The following is a 12376-nucleotide window of genomic DNA, read 5'->3' as shown; positions in this document are numbered from 1 at the left end:
AATTTTTAAGCAATTGATAAAAATATCACAATGATTAAAAAACTATTATATCACTTCAAAGTAATGATATGCTTGTTAGAAGTCACAGAGTCTACAGATACTGACCACTCCTGGGGACAGGACAAATATGAGGGGGTCCTGGTTGTGGAGTCCTTCACCACCTGCTGCATGTCAAGGACAGGTGGCTTGGTGAACTTTGACCCCAGGTTCTCCAAATCTTAAGGTGTGTATGTTTGGTGCTAATTCCACAGGTGTTTACTAAGCCGATGAAAAACCTCGACTCCCCTTGGAAAGTACATCGGTCCAATTAGAGGTTATTCCCTGGCATATTTTTTAATCCGGAACCCATTACAGTTGTGTGGGTGTTGATAATAAAGATAAAGTTCATTGTCTATATAAGGACACATTGTCCCACTAAATCAAGTGACCACAGCAGGGCTTGAACCACTGACCTTTGGGTGACTGACCTAATACAATGTACTTATGACCACAGAGCATATATTTTCTTTTTTTGCATTAAAAACTAAGGAACCAAGCACAGTACAGAGTCAGGTGAGAAAAATATCACTGCCGAGCCAAGTGCTTCACCTTTCCCATCAAGATATGCATTAATCAAAACGAATTTGAAAATTAAATTTGTAAATTTGAAAAATGCAAAAATTCACAACTATTGATCCGACATTCTGTCATCCATAAAATCAAATAATTTAACATAAAGGACATAATTCAGATAAATAAATGAACAGTGGTTGTTTTATTAAACTCAATATGTTATGAGTAGTGCACCAACATAATTTACCAGTAATATCTAAATACGGTAATCATGCAAAATCATAAAAGGATACATCAAATGTAGAACAATGGATGTCAACACGAGTTTTCTTTGTCGACTACTCAATATGAAGTCAATAACAAATGAAGCCATCATGCACATTATGCATCAATGTTTTGTTAGTAAAATTCATCTTATATAAAACTGAACTGTGTTGTATAAAACATGTGAGCCCTCTGGACTTATTTAATAAAACTAAAAGACACCCCTATGTAGAACAATTCTTTACGTGGAATCAATAAACATGTACACAAAATGTCCACATATAATTTGTTTACATGACAAACAAACAGTTTCATTCAATAACAGTGCTACATGAATACATATACGGAGTCTATCTAAATGTAATTACACATCATCTTATGTTTGTGTAATGTCACATGTATTGTTTATTTACATGTAATATTGTATTTTCTTCACTTTTCCTGTGTGGTACTCAGCCACAAAGAGGTTGTCTCTGGTGTCCACACATAAACCCCGTGGATTCTGTAAATGACAGTTGTCAATGTAGCGGAGGAACTGTCCGTCCTGATCCAGGATGTGGATACAGAGGTTGTTAATGTCTGCTGTCAGGATCCGACCCTGGCTGTCTGTTGTGATGCCGTATGGATAGAATGATCCCTTGGTAGTAGAGGGAGGACCAGTGTAGGTAAACCGGAGTTTCCCGGCCTGATTGACCACCACTACTGCACGGGCTCTAGGGTCTGACACACAGATATCTAGGTTCCTGTTCTCACTGATGTATTTATATCCACCAGATGAATAGAGAGGTTGTCCTTTGTCATCGTACTGAATACTTTGTTTCTCTGTAGAGCCAGAGTAACACACAACTTTTGTTTGTTTATCATCACTGTCCATGACAACCAGGAGGTCACCAGAGGAGGTACTACAGACACCGCGAGGTTTCCACCCCTGTAGTCTGATCACTGTCTGTATCTGTGTATTCTTCACTATGTTCACAGTTCTATCACCGTAATCAGTATAAACTAAATCCCCACTCCTTGTCACTGCTATGTTCAAGGGACCGTTCCCTGACTTGGTTTGGACTGACTTCACTATTTCCCCTTGTACGTTGTAGAGTCTCATCTTGTTGTCAAACATACTACACGTCCACAGTTCTTCATCACCCACACAGGACACACTGTGTAATCCATGATAGAATCCATCATACTCAGTGTTTATCTGTTTCATGATCCGTGGTACATCAATGAGTGGTCTGTATGGGGGAGAATGTATTGTGTAGCCATAATCTTCTGTTTTGATAGATGACGCTGACAGAGAACCAAACTGTTGATAAAGCTGTTCTTTGTTGATTTTCTGAGGGGTAAAACTTGGTAAGGAAACTGTTAGTTTAGGAGGCAATCTTCTGAATTCATCTTTCCTGGATTTGTAGGCAGAGACACGGCTGACATCATTGGAGTCCAGTAACTTCTTCAGATCAGCAATGCTCTGTGTGATTTCAGAAATGGTGCGTGTTATTTCATCTTCCTGTTTGTTTAAGACAGCCAGGTGTTTGGAGTCCATTTCATCAAGATCAGATTTCAGTTTCTGTTTAATAGTGTCTATTTCTCTGTGCAAGTCTTCTCCATGTTTGTTGATTGCTGTTGTCAATTTCTGGGAGTTTTCTTTCAGATCAGCCTTTTGCTCTGAAATGCTAGATAAAATCTCTTGATATTTAGGATGAATTAATTTTTCAAAATCTTGTAAATCTTTCTGTAAGAATTGTGTTTTGTTTTTTAAACTCGCCAAAATGTCCCCTACATCATGAGTTTGGTGTTCCTTAGAGGAAACACAGAGTTCACAAATAGGAATGTTGCATTGTTCACAGTATTGGTCACATATTTTTGTAGAATGTTTTTGACATTTAGGAAAAGCTCCCCGATATTTGAATGGCACCAGTTTGTGTTGTTTGGATTTATCAGAGAGATGTTTCCCCTCACAGTCTTTACACAGATGTATGTTACAAATGACACAGTGTAAAGGGGGGACCGGGGTCTCACAGAGATGACACCGTACCACATCCTGGAGGCTGTACTCAGGGTCCATGGTCAAACGATTTCTTCACAACGGTGGACAATTCTGAAATTAAGAAAACAGCAATTCTTAGATCTTTATTTCCAATTTATTATACATCATAAAATTTAGCTTAATTCGTATCTTTACTATAATTTGAAGATGAGTTAAAAACATTTCATTATGTTATGAATGTATCCAGTAATTAAAAATACTGGAAAAATAAGATTGAAATTATGGTTTGTTTTATTTTTTAAAACAATGATTCAAAAGGTCATATATCGGTACCTAATATGTGCATCATAAATTTAAAATAAACATTAGACAGCCTAATTTTTAACATTTTGATGATATTAGGCTCAATTAACTCTCGATCGTTATATGAGGATATTTAGCCATTCCCTGTTTATTTTCACTTCAAAAAGTTAACTGCCAATTCTTGCTCTAATGTAGGAGTTACAGATTTATTGATTATGAAATTAATAAATCTGAAAAAATAAAAGTAATTAATTTATTGATAATTAAACTAGAAAACTGACCAGTCAGGAACGGCCCCGCTATGACAATTAATATAGAGAAGGGGAAAAAACTTTGAATTCCATCCTCTTTATATTAACAATGATGAAAAATAAATGCCCGGCAGAAGATGTAAAGAACTGGAATATATAGGATCTCGTGATTTGTAGTTGGATATGATTTTCATCCCACAATTAATTAAAGTGTTTTTTTCTTGAGCCTTAGTGAGGGGATAAAACACACAAGTTGGATAAAAATCATATTATACTACAAATCATATGAGATTCTATTTATCCCATGTTTTAAACACCACAATCAATGTTTACACTGTTTATAAATCTCCACATTATTTTACTTCATTATGCCTACGCAAATCCCATTGTAAAGTCACAACTGTGGGATATCAAAAAAATATCCAATGAGTCATATCCACGGGATAAAGTGGGTTAACATGGGATGAAATAAAATTTGATAAAAAAACAAAGAATTGATACCAATGCAATGATACCTAGGCTTTGCCTCAACTTCAAACAAACATCACTTGCAGACACATGTATACGGTAATACAAATATAACAGATAAAGACAGACCTTAGATTTTCTGAAACAGGCAAGATAATAAATCTCAGGGGATTAATTATCCTGCTCTCATCCATTTATAAAATTTAATCAGGGCTTACAGAAGGAACATTTTCAGGTACTATTCTTAAGTTTCCTTTAATATAAACATAGCAACCAAAAACAACAACAACACCAAAACATCCATTAAAAATGAAAAAAAAAAAGAATCAAAAAACTGATATCTAATAATTTTTTTTTTTTAATTTATTGTAATTCATATATTTTTTTTATTTTACAGAATATAAGTATTTGGACTAGAATGAAATATACTTTTTATCAAATACCATCCTTTAAACTGAGGGGTAAAAATATTAGGGTGCAGCTCATGGAATGAGAGTTTAATTTGCTTCAAAACAAACATCAGTGCAGACAAAGGCGTTCATTAATCTCGATTTGACAGATAGAGATAAGCCTCTAAATTTTCTGCAGCAGGCAAGATAATTAATCCCAGGGGATTAATTGTTCTGCTCTCTCATTCTTTTCTTCTAAATTTACAATAAGATTTTTTTTTTAGAAATGACAGAATGGGGTTATTATCTGATTACCTGTTAAAATTAACAGCATTAAGGCAGAAAAAAATAAAATAAATAATTAAAAAATAAAATAGTGAAAAAGGATGTCTTAATATATATCTTGATTTTAGAATTCAATAAAATTATTATAAATCATTGTGTACGGTATTTTAACCAAAATAAAATATGAATATTATATTTTAAATCCATATTTCAAAGAATGTACACAATACTACACATCATTCAAAATTTGCCTTAACTTCAAAACAAAGGTCCTTTGCAGACACAGGCAGTGCAGTAATTAATCTCAATGTGACAGATAAAGATAAAGCTTAGGATTTTCTTCCGGTGGAAGGTTAATTAATCTCAAAGGACAAATATTGCACAGCCTACCATGTATACAATTGTAATATTCTCAGCAGTTATCTCTCTTTGCCCATTCATTCTCAGCAGTTATCTCCCTTTGCCCATTCATTCTTACGCATAGTTAGGAATCTACCCCACCACCCCAGCTCCAAACCAGAAGACATAGAGAACCAAACTTAGCATCAAAATATGTATTTCTGCCTACTGAACTACCATACCAAATTTGAACTTGATTGGGCAACCATAAAAAAGGTTATTAGAAAAAAACAGGAAATTTGTTGACGGAAGAGTGACAGACGGACGGACAGAGTAATTACTATAGGGCACCCGCAAATCCTTGCGGGGGCCCTAATAATTAATATAATTATGTTAATTAAATTATTGTACAAATAAACTTAAAACTTAATACTAAAGTATATAATAAAATTTTTAATAAACTTAAAAATCTGGCCATGGTCAATTGAATAGAACAGGCATGCAGCTACCTTGTCCATGATATATATTGCCTTAGGGTTGTAATTAAGGTTCTGGCCAAATATATAATGTGTCTAGGTATTCAATTGGTTTTTAGTTAATTTGTCTTCTTTGATTTTATTGGTTGTTGATTTTTCCCTCCAAATTCTTGGAGCTGGTTTGTCATATTTTTTTGTCACATCAAAGAGAGTGGAGATGTGTTTTTTTGTAATATCTGAAAGCTGACTTTCGAAACGTAACAAACTCTACTTCTTGGTAAGTTAACATTACTAATTTTAATAATTTTGATTAATAGTTATACATTTCATTAATAGCGAATTCTATAATTTTTTCCAAATTAAAACTGTGGTAGATCGGGATTTCGTTTCTATTAATTATTATTAGTATTCCGATCACCATGTGATTTATTCTGTTACTTTGGTAACGCCCACTTTATACGATAGCCAATAACTTTAATGACAGTTGTCTTTGTTCTCTTTTCCGTATATAAACCCATGTAAGTCCTTATTTGACGAAGGAGACGGCTGGTTTCGCTAGCTACTTTTCTCCAAGCAGAGAGGGAGAGGGAGACAGCTGGTTTTGCTAGCTACTTTTCTCCTGAGTCCCGGCCCGTTTCGTCTGTCTATTTGAGGTCCCTGTCAAAGTTAGGCTTTAGGGTTGGGGGATTTTAAGTACTTGCTATTGACTTGTGTTCTTATTTTGTTATAATAAATTTATAAAGGGTTGTTAATCTTGGTTTTCATTTACTTTGAATTTTGGTTTATTATATCTGGTTTATCTATAGTGAGAGTAAAGTCGTTTTCATACCTTATTTATAATTTAGTAAAGTTTAATTCTTAATGTAGAGGTCAAATTCAGTCTCAAAACAAAAATAAACACAATGCGAAGTACTGATAAAAACCTATACGGCACTGACCTGCTACATTATTTGGTGCCGTGACCAGGATAGGGTTTGTACTACAATGGTCAGTGGCACGTGCTACTCACCTTGAGAACCCTATTCAGTGATTCGAGCTTGGCTGAATTCTTTTGTTGTCAGTTTCTATTGTATTGTGATTTTTTGGATTTCTTTAGCTGATGCTTTTCTTTATAATGAATTTGTGGGTTTGAGAATTCATGCTGTTCGTGAGTTGAAATATTTAGTAGATTATTTTTGTACTTGATTTTTACGCTGCATTTTTCATCATGCAGTTATGTTTAGAGATGATAGAGAATTTTTGCGTGAGAGAAATTATCACTCAACACATATTCAGACCGGGAATGGTGTCCCTTATGAAAGTTCAGATAAGTCCAACAAAGTTAAAGTAAACTAGACTTTGACCCGTGCGTGCACGGGTTGACATTGCATATCGGACATTTACGAAATAGGTAATCGACACACCTTATTATTGACATTTACATAACAAAGCTATAGGCCTACAATAATGCTATTAGTTTCACTACACTTTCCTTAATTTGAATAATCTAACTGTGTCTCGGGGAAAGGCCCTCACCACAGCTAGTTAGAATGCATCCCTTATACCCGTAATGTAGCAGAAAATTGCAGAATCGCTCCGGAACGATTTTGGAGAAAAATAATGAAGTTGCCTTGAAAATGATAGTCAAATTCATCACAACAAACCTTTTTGAGACTGTAAATACCTTTCAACTAAATATGTTAATCCACAGAATGGAAGAATTCAACACCTTTTGACCAACGTGCACGTATTTTCTTTGTAAAACTGGGTCCGTAGGACATTATTCATTTTTACGATAAAACATATTCTATCTTCACTCTCCTAACAAATATAATGTTACTTTTTTGCATGTATTCAACTATTTTTGTCATCACGAAGACAAAAGTAAGAACTTAGTTGAAATGTATATTTGTTATTTTATACTTTCTCTCATAAGAAATCATTAAAATAAATATATATGAACAGAATATATAGCAAAAGAAAATTTACCCGTATCTGTATTATCATTTCTGAGTTTATTCATGCAGATGTGATATTATGGAAACAAACTAAAGATCCCGTTAGCGTGAATGTATTGCACAAACGCAAAATTGTAAAATCCAAAAAATTCAGGTGATTTCCGGCATTTTTTTTAGGAATTTTCGCTGATTATTAATAAGCGAAGCTTAACTGAGAAAAAATAAAAACAAATTGGTAATCTTCAAGTACCAATGATGTTTCAAATATATAAAACAAAAGACAGTATTCTTCCGATTTCTCGGTATTAAAGACTAAAAATTTGAGTCTATTATTTTAATATAGTAGTATAGATACTATTGATAGACAGATAGAAGAGTTATCAGCAAAGTGTGATTTTTTAGAGAAAGAGCTAAAAACAAAGTATTTTAAAAATGGTTTTGCTTTTGAAAATGTTTATTGTTAGTCAGACGGCTAGAGAGAATCGAACGCACGTGCAATCTGACAATTATTTGGCACAGTCACGTCATTCAAAGTATAGAAAAGAAATTAAGTCGCCAACATTTGATGGTAGTTTTGATATTCATGAATTTTTCATTCAGTTTGAACAGGTTGCTAAGTGGAATGGGTGGAGTAAGAGAGTAGTCAGAGAATGTGCAAGTCAGCTTATTAGGAATTTACGGGGGTCTGCAAGACATGTGTTATCCGAAATTCCGTTGACAAAGTCTGACAATTATGATTTTTTAAACGATATTTGTAAAAAATATTTCAATCCCAGAGAAAACGTGAAAGCTTACCAAGTTGAGTTTAAAACAGCGCGTAGACAAAATGGGGAAACAGTCGAAGATTTTGGTTATGCTTTGAAAAGATTAGCCTTAAAATCATATCCACATATTCCCTATAAATACTTAGAACCTCATATTGTTTACCAGTTTATCTTTGGTTTAGGGGATATTGATTTGCAAAAGCATGTTCAGTTTAAACATCCCTCCACAAATGAGAAAGCAATGGTCTAGCAATAGAATATGAGAGTTACGTAAGTAATTTTGTCGCATACCAAATGCCTGTTTCAGTTCACACAAGTGACAGCGATTTTAAAGATTTAAATGCATTTATTAGGGAAGAAATTCAGAAAGCGTTTTGTGAACATTTTGTTGATGAAGTTGATTCTTTACCGAATTCAAACATGTCTAATTGCCAAATCTGTTCACATAATATTACCAGTAAATCGTGCCATCTGGTTGGTCATTGTTCTGAAAGTTCAAGCTCGTTAGAAACAACTCATACTCTCGAAAAACCTTCAGGGACTAATGCCATGGTCGGGTCATTAGTTTTGTTCGGCACTTACAAGTGTGTACAATTTAAACACAAAACCCTTAATTATATCTATTGGTTGTTTTTTTTAATATCTTTAAATATAATTACAGCAGTTTTGGTCAGTTTTAGGAATAAACAAGTCAGACTCAGTTCAAGAAATATGTACATTTTTGGTCCTCATATGTACACAAGATCCCTCAAGTTTCCCCCCAAACTATTAGGCCTATTATATTATGAGTGCATGTGTACCGAACTAAGGTGATGAAATAATCCAAAATTATCATATTCATTTCTTATTTACTTGTGCTTTGTAAATAGAATGTGTTATAACTACAAACCCCTCTAACATGGCGATCACAGGTATGATATTACTTCCTGGTCTGAAGGTTACCACTCGGAACTACTCGGATGTCTCGCGCACTCGACATTAACATATATGGAGCGTAGCGGAATCAGCCGAGGATTGCCGATTGGAAGGTTACCGTCCATCAATGGTTATTTGCTGCGGTACAAACGTGTAGGGGGTAAATTCGTCACTTGGTTAATTCGGCACCTAATAAAATCGTCAATGATTTTAAATAAGGAACCTACGGAATCGTATTAGGGCCACAGCAGTATTTTTTATTTTTATTAATTTGTTATAACAATATATTTATATAATTTATTTTATTGCATCCTTGAATAGTTTTTAAACTCATTCAGATCTTATTTACGATTTCTCCCTGAGGACGTTGTTGGTTCGGGCATGAAGGACGATGATGTCGTGGTCTTTGACAATTCCGGAGAAGAGGGCCCACATCTGTTCTACGCGAAATCCTGATGTACAACGGACGGCGGTGTTGTCCTCCAGCTGAACATGGTGAAGATACTTCAGATGCGAATCTCCCACGAATAAGACAGACTACACACTTGAACACACTTTTTCTCAATATATCACGCACTTTTTCACTTAAACACAAACTCACAATTTCACAATATATCACGCACTTTTTCACTTGAACGTAAACTCACAATTTCACAATATATCAATCACTTTTTCACTTTAACACAAACACAGAATTTCACAAGAGATCACGCACTTTTGAGAGCACTATTATAACTTGTAAGAGGCAGGTTGATATTAGCAGGTGAAGAGTTTTACTTTAACAGGGGTTTATATATGATTCTAAATTTCTTTTCAACCAATGAACATCGAGATATTTCATTATCAATGCTTATTTGTAGCAATTAATTATCCATAAATTTTACATATCACAGCTTCCATGGACAAGCAGCTTCAAACTATGTAGCTTTTGTATATTCTTATTCACTTTGATGTAAACAATTAAATCATCATTCGATCCTAATTATCACGGCTTACATGGGCAAACAGCTTCTATATATTTAATTTTGGTACATTCTTATTCACTTTGATATTTAAACAATTAAATCATCATCACGGCTTACATGGACAAACAGCTATTTTTTTTTTAGCTTGGTACTGTCCTACTAAATTCAGCAAAGCAATTATAGATAATTATTTATAATGAACGACATGATGACTTTATTAATTCTAATAACCACCATTTATATGGGTATGTTAAATTTGCATATTTATATATATTTTTATATTTAAGAAATATTGTATTTTAAGCACTTAATGCTATAGATGGTCTATGTTGAAGAGTTCATCTTGTACATGTGTTTTAATTACAGGCGTTGTTCACACCTCTTTGTATTATGGCCTCTTTACCTGAGCGATACCTGAGTGAATCGATTAAGATTTGTAAATTTTGTGTGAAAAATTCTCATTCCGGCAAAGGTTTTGAGCATTTAATATTACTTTATCATACAAAACTATATATTTTCTGAAAGGTATATATCTCAGGATGAAAAAAATCTTTATACCGAGTAAAAAAATATTCGAGGGTATTAACAATACAGGTGATTATGTTGGAATGACTGCACGATAACGGCATTCTTTTTCAACGAAAAAATTTCATTCCGGCAAAGGTTTTATATATCAAATCAAAACATATGGATTCAATTTTTACATGTTTCAAAGATATGGTCGTAATAATAAAAAAAATCGTGTCCGAATGAAAAAATGTTAAAAACTTTTTGAGATATTAACTATTTTATTAAGACGACTACCTCATTCCGGCGCCTATTTTTTTCGACCATAGCTCATTCCGGCAAAGGTTTTGCATATTAAACATTTAATTATCTAAAATAGTTTTATATATTTCGATAGCCCTATATCCATAGATGAAAAAACTGAAAACCGAATGACGATAGCTTATACACAACACAAGTTATCGACTTTTTTATACATGTCACTACGTATATTACATCGCCATTCCGGCGAATAGACCTGCCCTACGTTTTCTCGGTTCCGTTTTCTCCAAGAGGAAATGTACCTGTACGTTTTTCTTGGAGACACGTTTTCCCCTGGATGTGTTTCTCCGGCTTTCTATTTATTATAATAAAGTATGTTGTCTTCGGTATATTTTTAAAAATCTATAAAATGGGGGTTTTATTTTTTTTTTGGGGGGGGGGGGGGTGATGATGGATATGAAGGTAGCGACATTGCAGAGAAAATATGTAACTCGTCATATATTTACCACCACCAAGTATGATTCCCTCTATTTCTTACAGAAATTGATTGTAGTTCATAGCTCTGAAAAATCTGACAGGACTGAAATCTACACACCCCGTTTATCGATTTGTCAAAACCTTCATCAACTAACAATTTAGAAAAATCACGGACTGCACGAAATAATAATGACGATATGTCAGACTTTTTCTGTTTCTTTTATCTAACGTACTAATGACATGTTCATTTAAAATTATGTAGTTAATTTCATTTCTTTTAATGATCAATTTATATATTTGTTTAAAAAGATGTAAATATATGGCACGGTACGCCAGAGACCCTGAGTTCAAGTCACTGTTGAGACTTAATTGGCTTTCCGCAACCTGTTACATTTGGCGCCCAAGTTACAAATCCCACGGTCACTCCCTAGGAACATGTTTCACAACTTTTCCTTCACTCGTAGAATTCTACTAAACAAATTTCTACCACAGAGAATGTGACAGGGTCAACAGGTGTGTGACTTTTACAGCGAATTACAGAATACCGGTAGAGCTTTCAATAGCTTGTTGGATTGCTCAATAGGGTATTCAATTTGGTCAGCAAGGTATCACATTAGGTTTAAATCTAGGTCATGTGATTACTCAGGTATGACAGCGATAAAGTGAGTTAATCTAGTAAACATTTGCACATTTGGGCCTTTTTTGTTTCTCCCTGTTGTCCTACATTACTGCTATAAAAGTCTGAACTAATGAAGCAGTCACAGCACAAAAATACTCTTAGTGCTGTATGTTGCACCAGGAATTGGGGAACCAAAATGTCTAATGATTTTTTGCAGGAAAAAAATATCTCCGTAATTCTTAAAGTTATGCTTTTCTCTTTTGTTTGTTTCTTCAGAAATGTCTTTTGAATTACATTGTTTGAAAAACAAAATTCAAATTACTCCAAGCAGAATTGATGTTCTATAGAATCCAGTGCTGTCCAGGTGAACATTCTTTTTAAAGATCTATGAATAGAATAGCTAACAATAGGAGAGAGTGTTCTACAGGTTTTCTTTGTGCCAAATGAATTGGTTGAGTGCAAAATAACAATCTACACTTGGGTAACCACAGGACCTAGATTTAAACCTGACGTGATACCTTGCTGACCAAATTGAATACCCTATTGAGCAATCCAACAAGCTATTGAAAAATCTACCGGTATTCTGTAATTCGCTGTAATCAATAATCGGGTTTCAACAG

The 12376-nt window shown here is 34.0% G+C and overlaps 2 protein-coding genes across 3 annotated transcripts in view; both read right to left on the bottom strand.

Moving 5' to 3' along the window:
* LOC136269577 (E3 ubiquitin-protein ligase TRIM71-like) overlaps nucleotides 1–12376 on the bottom strand; it is an 85597-nt gene that overhangs the window by 552 nt on the left and 72669 nt on the right. Inside the window, exons 1-2 of one of the 2 annotated variants that reach the window (XM_066068183.1) lie at nucleotides 8902–8960; nucleotides 106–2911 (exon numbers count right to left, since the gene is read on the bottom strand). In XM_066068183.1, coding sequence (XP_065924255.1) covers nucleotides 1226–2878 — 1653 coding nt within the window. In that variant the 5' untranslated portion in view covers nucleotides 2879–2911; nucleotides 8902–8960 and the 3' untranslated portion in view covers nucleotides 106–1225. Of the gene's footprint in view, nucleotides 1–105; nucleotides 2912–8901; nucleotides 8961–12376 lie in introns of those variants that run through there. The other variant, XM_066068184.1, reaches the window with a different exon arrangement.
* LOC136270521 (dynein axonemal heavy chain 2-like) overlaps nucleotides 1–12376 on the bottom strand; it is a 38325-nt gene that overhangs the window by 5784 nt on the left and 20165 nt on the right. The window lies entirely within an intron of this gene.

Source organism: Magallana gigas, chromosome 8 (assembly GCF_963853765.1).
Source record: "Magallana gigas chromosome 8, xbMagGiga1.1, whole genome shotgun sequence".
Taxonomy (NCBI): domain Eukaryota; kingdom Metazoa; phylum Mollusca; class Bivalvia; order Ostreida; family Ostreidae; genus Magallana; species Magallana gigas.
This window is presented reverse-complemented; position numbering and strand designations above follow the sequence as displayed.